The sequence below is a fragment of the Rhipicephalus sanguineus genome, chromosome 1, assembly GCF_013339695.2.
Source record: "Rhipicephalus sanguineus isolate Rsan-2018 chromosome 1, BIME_Rsan_1.4, whole genome shotgun sequence".
Lineage (NCBI taxonomy): Eukaryota > Metazoa > Arthropoda > Arachnida > Ixodida > Ixodidae > Rhipicephalus > Rhipicephalus sanguineus.
Window position 1 is genome coordinate 206320313 of NC_051176.1, and position 14783 is coordinate 206335095.

Consider the following 14783-nt stretch of genomic DNA (forward strand, 5'->3'; position numbering starts at 1 on the left):
GGAAGTGTGGGCAGGCACTGCAGTAGCCACTGGAGAGCCTGCTCAGTTTCTGACAGTCTTTGTGTACACCTCTGCAGATAAGTGATTTCTGTCAGGAGCAGCTCAAGGTTAAAATTAAAAATCTTTGTAGGCCTTTATAGCATTTCTCTTGAACAGCTTACATTATACTGAATTTGCACCTGCTGAGAATTCGCATAGATTGTTAGGCTGTTCTTTTTCAATAATTCTTTCTGCTGAATGTCTTAATTTACTTTCAGTGTGCACAGTACATCCTATAACAAGCAAAACTTGAAATATGGTTGAACAATGACGCCTTTCTTGATTGGAGGTGACACGTTCATTCTTGGGCAATTTAGCCCTGTGAATGCTCATAAAAAAGTGTATGATGTGCTGGAAGTTCTCTAAGGGGCTCACATTCACATAGAATGTGTCATGGCATGTTTGTGGAAATTAAAACGCTATAGATCATTGAGATAGAATTGAGCATATTCTTCATGATATAGGTAGAAATTATAATTTTGAATGGACACTGAAAGTGTAAAAAGCAATTTCACACCAACTTGCACAGAAGCCATGGTACTGTACTTCACGATGGAAGCATTCACTGCTTGAGTAGTGGTTTTTTCCGTGTTACCACTGTGTGGTTTTGATACTCTGACTGATAAGCTTTCTGTTGTGTGCACGCACATGCACACACACACATACAAACACACACACACACGCACACTATGTGTACAAAAAAGGTACACATAAAAATTGGTTGTCAAAACCTCTAAGCAGCCTTTTGGAAGCTTCTAGGATAATAACTGTACATGTAAATACAACTTCATCTCTATAACTGATCATTAAGCAAAAGTGATGCAGTTTTTCCTTTCATAACTAATTAGAAGTATAATTGTAGTAAGAATAGCTATTCTAAACGCTTTAACAGAGTGCGCCTACCCGTAGCTGAGTACTGAAAATAACTTTTGACTAGATAAAGTGCTGCCATAGATCTTGAGTATTAAACACTAATTTTTACTTCATTGCTCTCTCTAACGTGCAACCAAGAATAAGCTCTGTCCATTTCTTTTGTGCATGTTAATTCTCTATAAAATGCTTGGCAGCTTAAACAAAACGACAACCATCCTGGCTGCAAGGTGTGTGCTTGAAGTGGGAAAATGTATCATTTTTATAGTAACATCATTATTAAATTACCATGCAATATTTGGTGAAGTGCAGCTTTTGACAGAGCACACTTGCTCGCTAGTGTAAACTTTACTAGTGTGACAGAGCATACACTAAAAAGGTGAGGTCCATCATGCCCCCCCCCCTTTTACACCTATGGTATATAGTGTAATTTAATTCAAAAATCTTTTTCATTATGGAATTTTAAATACAAGCAATAATTTCTGCCTTAAGAAGGTAGGCCTAGAGCTCAAATTTTATTTAAGATTACAGCTAGTGAATTTTCTTCGACCGAGTTATTTTTTTACTTTTATTGGGCACATCAGAAGCATTAAAATGTTCTCTTATGCCCAATAAGGTGCCATGAATTTTTATGATGGAGCATAATTTTTGATATTTTCGTATACATTCATGCAGTTATCGAAATGACGTTCAGCTGATTTATTAGGAAGTTTATAGCTTGTAAGATACACGGTACCCAGACTACAAGTTGTGTTATCATCAGTATTAGCGAAAATGATTTTTCGAGGTGCTTGTCAGTTTCGGAAAAGGGTACCTTTTTTTTACCTTTACCCCTTTTATTCATTTTTTTTCCTGCAGAAAGGCAACAGTGCTCTGCACATAGCGTCGCTGGCAGGCCAAGAGGAGGTGGTGAAGCTGCTGGTGCAGAAGCAAGCCAATGTCAACGTGCAGTCACAGAATGGCTTCACACCTTTGTACATGGCCGCCCAGGAGAACCATGATGGAGTGGTTCGTTTCCTCCTGGCCAATGGCGCCAATCAGAGCCTCGCCACAGAAGTAAGGCATACTGAAACTTTGAAAAATGGGTATGCTCTGATTGGTTTTGTTGCTTTCAGGATGGCTTTACCCCCCTGGCAGTGGCATTGCAACAGGGGCATGACAAGGTGGTGGCAGTTCTTCTCGAGAATGATGCTCGGGGAAAAGTTCGCTTACCAGCCCTGCACATTGCTTCCAAAAAGGACGACTGCAAAGCAGCTGCCCTGCTGCTACACAGCGAACACAATCCTGATGTCACTTCAAAGGTCTCATCTATTTGTCACCTGGCTGCTAAGCTATTTTGAATATTTGGCACACCTTTTCTTATGGTGCAGTCTTTGTTGAAATTGGGGGGGCTGGTCGGTACGACATTGCAACTGAAATAAAACTGCGCAATACTGCGCAGTTTTAGTACTGCACTCGTACTGTCTACTTCTTTTACCCGTGTTTCGTCCTCTGCACAGTTTTGTTTCAGTTTCTTATTAAAAAGATGTTCTGCATAGGGGAAAACTTTGATATAGCTTTTAGTTTGATATACTCTAAAATGTAAGTGAGGAGACAGGCAGCTGTAATCAAGGCGTTGTCCTTCGTCTGTAATTGGCCTATTGCCCTTGAGCTCAGTTAAAAAATATCAGCCTACTTAACATTATACACGTGGTTGAACGTTTTGTATGGACTACCAGAAGGTTTCTATCATCTACACAACTTTCACCTTATACTTGCAATGTTGAAACGTGCATGGCCATGCAAAAGAAAGCTTTGTGGAATGCAAAAGTCTGACCACTTATGTTGTTGCCCACAGAATTTTCTTTTGCATGTATTGGCTGTTTTTTGTTTTTTTGCTTAAATAAAGACTACAGGGCCCGTATTCTCAAACGATCGCAAAAGGCGATAGTATCGCGTTTGGTGACGTAGGATCTGATGCGTTCAATAACTGAAGAAACACTTGCCCGTGACATCATTGTTGCACTGGCCGTTGGTGTTACGAATGTCTCACAACACAGGAGTGAGTGTACTGTACGAGCGCAGAGCGACCCAAGTGCGACGTTTTCGAGCGTATGCTGACTTCTACGCAGTGGCCAGGCTTGGCTGTGGCTACTTGAAATACAGGACGTGTTGAAAGTGCTTTCAACATTTTTTTGTGCAATTGTTTAATGCACAGTATAATATTTAAAGAAAGAATGCAGCTTTGTGTGAAATGTATTTTCGTTGTGAGTTTAACACGGCGTACTCAGAGAGTTCAGCTATAGTGTGCCGCCGCAGCGACATCGTCTCAACATCTCAACATGTTGCTGGCGCTCTATAAAGTATGCGAGCAACGCATGGTTCATGTTCCTGGAATGCTCAAACCACAAAAAAACATGCGCTGGCAAACAACGATTACTGAAAACATCCCAAGGTAATGCTCGCTGAATGCTTCAGCGTAAAAAATGCTGTGCACATCCGCCGAGGATTGAAAACTAGAAGCTACCGTCTATGTCACTGAAATGCTAGACTTCACCACCAACCGATGCCGATAAGGTGTGTTCGTTTATTCCAGGCATGTCAGGAGCACTGTAGAGCACCGTCACGTCGACGGAAATACTAGATGGCGCCCTCACTTTTCCGGTTTTGCTCAATAGCCAATCAGCGCGCACCAAAGGCGATACTTTTGCGATTGTTACCTTTTGCGATCGTTTGAGAATATGGCCCCAGTGTATTCCACTATTGTAAAATGCATCCACAATGCATGCCATCCCACAGTGTTGCGAAATATGTAGTAGAATTTCATACATTTGAACCCAGGTATATTGAACCGTTGTCTACATCGAACAGTTGTTATGACCCCTTGGAAATCCCATGCAAAGGTATAGCACTGTACAATGGGCATATTGAAAAATGCTTACCTCCATTTATCAATACATCAAAAGCTGCACCATGCTGCGCATCTGAAAGTTTGATTTTCCTACTGATACTGCAATCGCTTCTCGCGTTGGTGATGCTCATGCTGACGAAACAGCACTGTTTTAGTGTTGTATCTGAACATCACTGAAACAAGGTGCTGAATCTGAAGAAAATTATATGACATGGAAGAAAAATGAGCAAGCTGTATAGCTCAAGATATACACAGGTTGCCTAGCTAAGGTCTTTGTAACAGGAATGAAAGTGTATAAAATGGCAACGACGTGACAGGACCGACAACACAAAGGTCTTCATGGTGTGTGTTTTGCACCATATGTTGCCATTTTATGTGCTCTTTTTACCACCACTGTTCAACCAACTAGCGAAACGAGTCATGCTTCAGCAGGGTTTTATTTGTGCTCCATAATGATGTATGTATTTGCTTTAGTAAGTTTTACTGTGATACTGCCATGCGATGCAGTGAAGCATACTTATAGCTTAAACAACTAATTTTCATGCAGTGAAGTGGCCTCTTATATGAAATAACAAACACATTGAACTGGTCTTGGATTTTTTTCAGATTCAGTATATCTGGGTTCAACTCTAGTGGAATATTATAATGTAAAACAGGTTATTACAAGTGCCATATATCACTTATAATAATCTGGAGCTGAATTCACAAAGCTTTTCATTCACAAGTGTTCCTTTCCACTGGCCAGCTACCTTTGTTAATGATATGCCCAGGATGCAGATTGCCCGCAATTTTCTCTTACAAACAATTCTAGCATAAGATGTTTTCGTGACTACAGGCCCAGCTTCCTCATGATTGCCAACTTATGCATTGTGTCTATGCAAGAATAATCTTCATATGTATAGTGATGCTTTTATCTAATACATATCGGATATAAAAGTCAAGTTCTGGGCTTTGGTAAGCTGTCTCCTTTTTTTTTTTGAAAAATATATTAAAGTAAATCCCGTAGTGAAAGTCAGAATTCTAGGTCAAGGTAAATAATCCGGGACTGGTAACGAACAGATGCAGGAATGCACATGGCAGTCTTGCATAACCATAAAGTGACTGCATGGCTAGACAGTCCACAGTGATATCTCCAAGTTCCTGCTGTATCATAAACAAACACTGGTTGCACGCTTTTATTTTTCAATCTCTAACATCATTTCATTTTGCTGTTGCATAAGTATTAAAGTAAAAGTCTTATTTTCTGTGATTCATTCATATCACATAACTTCAAAGGCACAGTGTGGTGAGCCAGTGTAGATGATCACAAGACAGCCATTGTGAAAGATGTGCTTATTTGGCTAATGTGGCCGTCTGGGCATGTGGGTAAGATATGACTCACGCGTGTCTTGCGTGTTTCTCACTTGTTCTTTGCTGTCCTCATCTGGTTATGCGCTTAAACACTATTAGTCATACTCATTTGGCATCACACAAAATAATGTAGTAAAAGTATTGTCATTACAAAAGCATATGAATATCCCCGAGTGGCAGTCTTAACGTCAGTTGAGACAAGATGGGAAACTTTTAAAATATTAGGTTCCCAGTGGGCATTGAAAGTCCGATGGACATCCGTTGGCATGACAGTTTTGGACATATGGATGTCCAGTGGAGATCCTCAGAAATCCGCCATAAGTAGAGTAAGAGAATGGAGTGAAGGATGGGAGATTAGACTTGCCTTCCCAGTTTGCTACCCTAACCTTGGGAAGTGGAACAAGGTAGAAGGAGATTGAAGGCTTGAGTCTGGACCATTCACAAGCATGGGGCATCATAGCTACATTCAAGTCGCCTTCAAGTATTGCGGAAAGGCTCTTATGTCCTCTTAAAGGAGTACTGACACGAAATTTAAAAATTTTCTGCTTTTTGCTCTAAATAAAAACACGGGTGCTGAGAACCATAAAAACAGTGTCGTAGTGCTTGGGAATGCATTGAATATATTTTTAATACCGCTACCTTAAGAAGCACTTTCGGCTTCGGTATCGAGGGGGTGGCTTCACAATGACATAGCAACACAAGTCTGACGTCATGGGAAGACCTGCAACTCACGAAATGCTAGCACCAGCTCTGTCATTTGCTGTCAGTCGCACGTGGTTCACGTAAACAACGATGAGTGAATTGTCGTCCAGCGACTCCGACACCAATCTCTGCGATTTAGGCTGCATGCAGGACGCGGACTTCGTAAACCCAGTGAACTGTGTTGACTGGTCGTGATAATGTCCATTGCGGTGGGGCTGACTTGCAGATGCTGGGGGACGAAAACTTTAAAATCAAGGCAAGATATTTTGTACGTGTTGTCTGGCTCCGGTCCATGGAGAGGGTTGATAGTGTATTTATCATGAAAACGAGAAATGTCCCTTTTGGGGTGCCTCAAAATTGTGTCATTTATCCTTTAAGCTGATGTGCTGCTATGTCAAGCTCCCAAAAGGTTATCTTCGGTAAAATGCAGATGTACTTCGTGTAGTTCATGGGACCTCTGTTAAGAACCTGTTGCGTGTAGTGCCTACAAAAGAAAATGTCGTCCAAACTACAGGTGAGGACCTACTGATGGAAGCACAATGTGATATATAGGTGGTCTAAACAGGAATTAGTGCCTCAGACAGGGTGGTCGACTTTTTGATGGGTGGAACTATCTTCATTAAAGATCTTTGACGAAGATAGGTATACCATTAGTACATCACATTATAAAAAAAATTTTATCATATGGCTGCACATACGACCAGAACTACGGCTGTGGCACCTTGCTAGATTTATGTTGTCCTGAGTGTACTCTGATGCTGTGGAAAGAGAGAATCTGAAGTGCCTCTTACACTTCCTGTTTTTGAAGCACTAAGGATACAAGGTGCTGAAGGCATTGCTTACATTAAGCAAGACAGAAAAAAGAAAAAGAAAACACATGAGTTTACTTTAAAGGGATGTTTTTATATTTTCTATAGCTGACGTGAGTAAAAAAGCAGGAGAAAAAGGGAAAGGAAAAAAACAACAGCAACAATGAAACAGAACCTTTTTTTTTCTTTTCCCTTTTCCTGCTCATTACAGAATCTACTGCTTCATGTTTGGCCCAATAACACTGTTTTTGTTCACATTTTCTGATATTACAGAGTGGGTTCACTCCACTTCACATAGCTGCTCATTATGGCAACAGTAACATTGCATCTCTCCTACTGGAAAAGGGAGCTGATGTTAACTTTCCAGCTAAGGTAAGTACACCCAATTGATGCTTTGTCCAATGCTTTCATGGCAATTTTTCTCTTGTCAGGACGAAAAGGAATGATAATGCCTTAGCTGTATTGTCCAACTTTTGCATTATGAGCACCCTATTTTTATGGTTTTTATTTAAACCTTTGCCTTAATTTTTTCTTCTGACTATTTTAGAAGTTGCAAAATTTGACATTTGACTGCTCATTGTCAGATGCGATCATTTAATGTTCTAAAATGTGTAGTTTGATGAACAATAAGGGCTGGTTACCTTAAAAATAAATGACTCGGGCTGGATTCTGTCTGGATTCTAATTTTCTGTGGTGGCACACAATTCAGAGATGCAGAATGCTTTTATGCCAGCTAGTGCACTTAGTAGAATGCAGTAGTCACTATTTAATTACACATGTATTCATTTTTATGTTACCTGTTAACTTCGCGGTACAAAATGATATATAAGATGCACCTTTGTATAAGATGCATCTATTTTTAACTCTGTCAACACGATAAAACACAACGACGCACGCAGAGTACATTCCTTGCAAAATGCGTAGTCACGCACTGCACTGAATATCTGTAAGCAGCAGTATATAACTTGTAAATAACGCTGTCCTAAGGCGCAGAAAACCAATATATATTCCACTGGATTCAAAGCCACATCCTCCGGCCCACTGTCAAAAGTTCTTCCACCTCGGTTGGCAGCATCGCTGGGTTGCCGTTGTCGGCCTCTGGGTAACTCTTTTATGTGGTGTTGAAAATACTTTGAAGCACATCGTTGGCGTTGCCTCTACGGCATTATGAGGCATGGCAGGAATACATAAGCAATGAATACGCCGCACGGTTGACACCTACACTCACGCATACAAAATGTAAATGGTGACCGGAAGCCGGAAGCTGCAACTACTGCTAGACTGCAGCAATGTCTCACATGAAAAAGTGGTACTTTCGCTTTTGCAACTGTTATTGTGGGTGCTACAACGTTACTATTGAACGTTGTGGTGCCCTTTTTTATTTATTGCCTCAGTTTCATGGGTTTAATGCTTTGTTTAAGAACAAACGATTCGAACAGTACAATAAAGCGCGTGACGGTGGTGGCTTTTGTTGTGCAGTCGTAATCTCCGTGGTCGCCGCACTGCTTGAATAGCAAGTAGCTCACATCTAAGTTAAGACCACACCCTCTTCATTGTTATAACAAGATTAGATATCTTTTTACAAATGCTCTCTTGCTCAGTTTATCGTACTTGCGAATGAAATATGGACATATTGGTCTCGCAGAATCGCATGACTTTTTGCGTATATAAGGTGCACCGTTATATAAGAAGCACCAGCGAAAATATCGGAAGAAAGGTGCATCTTATACACCAGAAAATGCGGTAGGGAGAGAAAGGAGGTTAGTGATGTGTATCTCTTGAAATACATGGATAAAAGGTGACCAAGCTGTGGAAGGTAAAAAGGACAGAATAAGCATTGCTTGCACTTGTAAGGTGGTACAGCATGACTGTATAGCTAGTAGCTTAAAGTGATGCACTTCAGAGACCACAGTGGTATTAAACTAAACCTTGTACCTGCTTAGACACTAGCTCAGCTGCTATGGGCTCTTTCGGTTCACTTCCTGTTTGCATTCTTTGTGTCCATCTTGTATTTTTTGCACTTTTATTTATGCGCATGCTATTTATTATCTCTATTATTACCTGCAAAGCATGTCTTTGTATGCAGAAGTACCTGTGAGATTTTTCCTTTCCAGATAAGGGGTGTCTATTTGATACGTCGCATTGATTAGATGCATGTGGTACAGATGGTGCACTTGTGGGGAAAAATTAACCACTGTATTTGCACAGAATTGAATCTGAATATGCATTTCCTATCTGCCAAAGTGTCTATAAATCCTAATTATATTTTAGTACCATGTGGTGCGCTTGGAAGTTCCGGAAAGAGCAAAATGAGTTATGTTCGTGTGTGGGTTTACACATGGGTACACAGTTTGGTACTTTAAAGGGACACTTAAGAGAAAAACAATTTTTCTTGTATTAGTAAATTACTCTTTCACGATACCAAAAACACCATGCTTGCTGCGAGAAGATGCTTGGGGAGGGAGGAAATGCACAAAATGAAAATTTGGGTGGTGATGCTACCCACATTTTCAGATTATGATGGCTCTACTAGGGTCTATGTAGTTCTTGATTGGTAAAAATGAATTACATTGTCTTCTGAAGGAGCCAGAGACTTGACGTACCAAGTTTAAGGAAACTTCATCTAGCCAATGTGGCCAAAATATAAAAAAAATACTATGAAATTCATGATGTAACCATAGGAGATTTTAGCGGGAAATTTAAAACTGCAACATTTGACATTCATTTCCTCATCTTCTAACCTGTGGTGGTGGAATTAATGACACTAAAATTTTCAGGGTAGAATTTATCAGTATAAACTAATTTATTGTTTTACTTAGCTTTAAGCTTTAAGATGCAACTCATGACTTTTGTTTTTGAAGGGATATCAAAGGAATACTAATCTGTTTAGACTGATAAAGTATTATATCAAAATTTCTTTTCGTTCACCGTGAAAGGTATCAAGAAATTATTAAAATTAATGTTCATTAAAAAAATATTGCACCAATATCCCAGCACCAGTATGTCATTGGGGTGTTGCGCATTTCAGAGTGTTTTCTTGTATTTGGGCTGTTTCGGCTGGGTAAAAGCTTTTGAATCCTGCTAAGTGTAGTGTTTGGTTTTATTTGAATAGGTTTTAGTGATTTGTAGATTAACGGCGCTCAGGCAGAAGCAGTTGAAATTCATGGCTAGATGCTCGATTGTTAGGAATTTAAAAGTGTGTATTAAGTGTTGTAAATAATCAGGTAAAACAACATTTTAGCCATTCAGCATTATAACTATAAACACTTTAAAAATTTGCACAGATGCATATAATATCAAATGAAGATGTGCATAGCCTATGTGACATGTGCGACAGGAAAGGCATGAAAGCTAATTTTTAGTGATGGTAAAAGATGCCTAAGTTGAACGTAGCTGTTATATTGTCCTATAACAATGCCGCCTAGTTGGCAGTATGTGGCTTTTCATCTTCAGTGTAGCATAGTCGAGTGTGTCCTGCTGAATCAACATACTCCGAGTTTCTTTTCACTAAGGCTTAAAAGTGCAGAGCAGGTCTCAGATTGCTAAATGTCTACAAAAGCAATAACAGAAGCCGGGCTGGCACATCGTGATTTATTCTGTAACAACTCTTAGTCGTTGCTGTCAGAGTCTATGATGACAACCAGCAACGTTGACTGCTCTTTAAACTCCTAAAGTTAGGGCAGTCAATGGTTCCAAGTAACATGGGTAAGAATCCGAGAATCAATTGACTTAGGTTTTTGTTTGTTAGGGCTCTTTGCCATTAGCTGGCTGCCTTTGCTAATAATATATCTATCGTCAAGGTTAGCTGCAAATTTTTTCTTAGGAACAATTCTTGTGCAAGAGGTTTTTGTGAATATGGGCCTTGGGCACATAAAGCTTACAAGCCAAGTGGCCATGCATGCATTTCCTGTAACATTGGTTGACCATGTATATTTGTATAAGGCTCCGAAAGGAAAGGTGGCTTCTTGGCCTTTTTTTAAGGGAAAGGAAACAGGCACAGTAAAACGTATTAAACATATGGCATCTTCTACAAACCGCACCTACATGCACTGGGGCGTCCATGCGCCACGATGATTGGACAAAACGATGATTGGATTTGTAGGAGTTGTGAATAGATATTAAAGAACTGAAATGCTGTTTCTCATTTTCTTTTATTATATTGTTCAGTGGTTCCAAGCGGTTTAGTGGTTCCAAACGGTATCAGTATCCCTCGATGTCCCTGAGCTTAAATTAGCTCATTACTGGTGAATTCAGCCTGCCTCTCCCTAAAAATTTGCAAAAGGCTCTTCAAAAGTCGAAAAAAGGGTAATGCTTTTTTCAACACTTCTAATTTGAACATTGACCTACTCAAACTAATTTATCCCATTTGCTGTGGTTGATCTTTCAGAAGTTGGCTGTTCGACTGTTTTGTTTCCTTGTTTTCTCCACTTTGTCTTGTTCAGTGTGCTGCTTCACAAACACACATTATGATGCAGTATATGCAGGGTAGGGGTGATGCAATGACAGCTTGTTATCTAGAGAAATGACTCACTTGTTTTATGCTGACACCTCCTTGATGCACCTTTTTTGCAGCACCAAATAACACCCTTACATGTGGCTGCAAAATGGGGAAAAAGCAACATGGTGAAGTTGTTGCTTGAAAAGGGAGCAAAAATTGATGCCTCCACAAGGGTAAGTCATGTGCTTTGTTATGGGACAGCATGATGCCAAGCAGCCAGAGCTGGAATTATAGTAGGACATGTTGCTGGGCTAGTTGCTTCATACTTGCATAGTTGAAAAGCATGCACCTTAAATCGGGATGGGGAAAAAGATACAATACAAGCACTGATTAGCAGCTGAAGTTTATTTTGGATCATGCAGTGCACGTACATAAAGAAGCAAGGAAGTAGTGCACCAAGTTGACTATTTGAAAGGACATGGGCATGGGCAGGGGTGGGATGACGTAAGACAAAACTACAGACATTTAATACATCATTATGGGGGGATGTTTGGTGAGCGTCCAAGTTGAAACAATACGAGAGAGGAGTGGCACGGTAGCGTGCGCACTGTAAATAGCTTATGGGGAGGCCACTTTAGTGGTAAGGAGGTCCGTCAGCTCGATATCAGATGGCTCTTGTCTCAACAGGCTACGCTTTGCTGGTTCCAGTCGTTTCTCACTCTCAAACATGGTGTTAGCACCAGAAACTAGGAGAGCAGGCTGTGCGCTATCCACAAACACACCATGCACTATTGCGTCTGCTCTGGCATTGTTGGTCTCATTGGTGCATGGGGCCCTTCATTGACTCTGATGTACTGATAGTTCATTGTTTGGTGGCTGTTTTAATTTGATAGAATGGGTGCATGAAGGCACGCACAAATGCTTGCACGTGTCATAATTTGAACGTTTTTGCTTTTTATATGTGTGGTGTGTGAAATAAATGCATTGTCTATTGCATTGCTTTAGCATTTAGTGTAATACATTTTTTTTTCTTAAATTCAGTATCAGCATTCTCGTTAGCTAGCACATCGGGAGGAAAGTATTTTTTAGTGGGTTTGGTACTCAGTGTTGATCCCATCACTTCATAAAGCATCCCATCACTTCGTAAAGGGGAACCTTTATGTGCTTTCTAAACTGCTTCTGGTAAACAAAAGATGTTTATGCACATACTGTTGATTCAGTTAGTTTTGGTGGACTGCATTTGATAAAAATAAGTACAGTGGAACGCAATGCCAGAGGATTGAATACCCTTTTATCCTACTACCATATTTCCTTGAAGTGGTGCTCCTCTTCTCCTACAAAATTGTGATGCACACCATTACATGTCTCTGTCGCTGCCTAGGCAATAATGCTCATGAACTACACCACGATGTAGTACTGCAGTGGCTGCCCGCTCACTGCGGCATCGAAGGGAATGTTCGAGCTGACTCCGCTGCCAGAGCTGCGCATGACACAGCATCTGAGGAAATTGAAATTCCTTTTTCAAGAAAAGACGCAGCGATTCTGGTGTCTGCGTTCGCGCGTAATCTGCAGAGAACAATATGGAGCGATGCGAACAACCAGTATGGACCGCTGCACAGAATAGACCCGACGTGTAGCTTTCATGTGCCGCAGGGATTAACCAGACAAGATGAAACTTGCATTCACCGGCTGAGACTCGACGTTGCCTACACGAAATACTTCAAGCACAAGATCAGGCAGTCGGACTCACCCATGTGCACCACATGTAACACTCGGGAAGACCTAAAGCACGTACTCTGCGACTGTTCCCAATACGACGCAGAACGACAGATTCTGAAGGAGGCACTTCATTTGCAACGCGGCACGAGCTTGGAGCTGCGGCACCTTCTCGGCCCGTGGCAAGACAACAGTTGTGCGATGCGCAGCACAAAAGCGCTGTTGGCGTTTTTGAGGAACACTCAGCTTAACCAAAGCCTGTGAAGGACTCTTCTTATGTATATATGTGTGTTTGTGACTGTATGTACTATTTGTGTGTATATGGTGTATATGTGATCATTGTATATACCATAATCACCCGACACCTGGAGTAGCAAGCCAGGCGACAAACCAGGCTAACCTCTCCGGGCATTTCATTAAAGAATCTTATCTCTCTCTTAGTGATGTCTTCTAGTGACAAAAGTGGGGCGTGAATAACAGTAAACTCATGTTTTTTTCTTTTTTCGTTTTGTATAAAACTTCCTCACCTATGGTATATTTTGTGCCTTCTGTGAATATACTATATGATACAACTAAAAGTGTCACCTTCATGTGCTGTTATATGTTGTTTTTTGGTGCAGGATGGGCTAACACCATTGCACTGCGCAGCCCGTAGTGGCCATGACCAAGTAGTTGAGCAACTGCTTGAGAAGAATGCTCCCATTACAGCCAAGACCAAGGTACAAACTGATGGCATTGGCATTGGACCCATCACATTTTCAGAAGAATATTCACTCGCTAGCCACTTTAGAAAAAAGTGAGGTTGTGTCACTTAGGAGAACAGGATGTAATTCCAGGAGACGTGTAGCTAGTTGTATTCAATAGTAGTGCACTACGTTTAAAGGGCCCCTCACCAGGTATCGTTTAAGACAAACAAGCGTGGTGAATAGATTGCTCGGTGGGCATTATTTCTTGCAAATTATGAAACACCTGCTTGGTACCGAAGCGGTCGAAATTTAAGACGGAAGGCCACACACCCTTCCTTTTGCAGGAGCCGTGCCCTGAAAGAGAGTGAAAGGTAACATGCATGCATGCCTTCATTGCAGGCACTCCTAACTTCCACAACCAGTTCGGAGTTGCACATGTGTGTATCCAGACCGACTGTAGAACTTTACTGACTGTGTCACATGACTGCAATTCTTCGTGCAATGCAGAGCATGCAATGCCGCCGCTGCAAGTGTGCCAAAAATTAAAGTAGAAAGAGAAGGAAAAAGGAAAGTAGGTCGGGCTCTCCACATCAACATGACATGCTCCCTCTCCTCTGGCACTTCAGCGAACGCTAGGGAGCTTCGGCGCTTGCGCACGCTAGCCGATGCTCTGGTAGTTCTGCATGGTAACAGCACAGGTCACTTTTTTCTAACGTGTCCAATGAACCTATTTGGAAAATTCTTCTGGTGAAACGCTCCCGAAATGGTACCTTACAACTTCCGATAATTAGCAAAAATTCTCAATGGGGCCTGGTGGGGGGCCCTTTAAAAAGCCTTGAGTAGTCTTATCATTTCTTTCTGTCTGTGCAGAATGGCCTTGCTCCTCTACACATGGCATCACAAGGTGACCATGTAGACAGTGCTCGCATCCTACTTTATCATAAGGCTCCAGTGGATGATGTCACCGTTGTAAGTATTGATGTCTTGCACATTAATATTTCTTTTTATCAGTCTACATCCGCTAGAAAAAAACCCATATTTAGGTGATTTATTATGACAGTAAGTACAGTCAGTAGAACCTTGTTGGTATTTATATTAATGGGAAATGGAATAATATGAGACTTGAAAGTGCATTGCAGCTAGGCACATGCTTAGTCACAGGGTGCTGTATAGTAGCTGCAACTTCTTATGTTTGTTCATTGTGTTTGATATAAGGTGAAAGTTTGCCTTAAAGGTTGGGATTGAATATTATTTAGAAATTACAGTGTTATTGTGCTAAAGGT

At 40.9% G+C, this 14783-nt stretch overlaps 1 protein-coding gene across 34 annotated transcripts in view; it reads left to right on the forward strand.

The window, feature by feature from the left end:
- The window catches only part of LOC119406177 (ankyrin-2), a 345579-nt gene that overhangs the window by 94630 nt on the left and 236166 nt on the right, over positions 1-14783 (forward strand). For all 34 annotated transcript variants that reach the window (XM_049418902.1, XM_049418869.1, XM_049418918.1 and 31 more), the window contains exons 4-9: positions 1768-1965; positions 2025-2210; positions 6934-7032; positions 11233-11331; positions 13435-13533; positions 14371-14469. In XM_049418902.1, coding sequence (XP_049274859.1) covers positions 1768-1965; positions 2025-2210; positions 6934-7032; positions 11233-11331; positions 13435-13533; positions 14371-14469 — 780 coding nt within the window. The remainder of the gene's footprint in view (positions 1-1767; positions 1966-2024; positions 2211-6933; positions 7033-11232; positions 11332-13434; positions 13534-14370; positions 14470-14783) is intronic.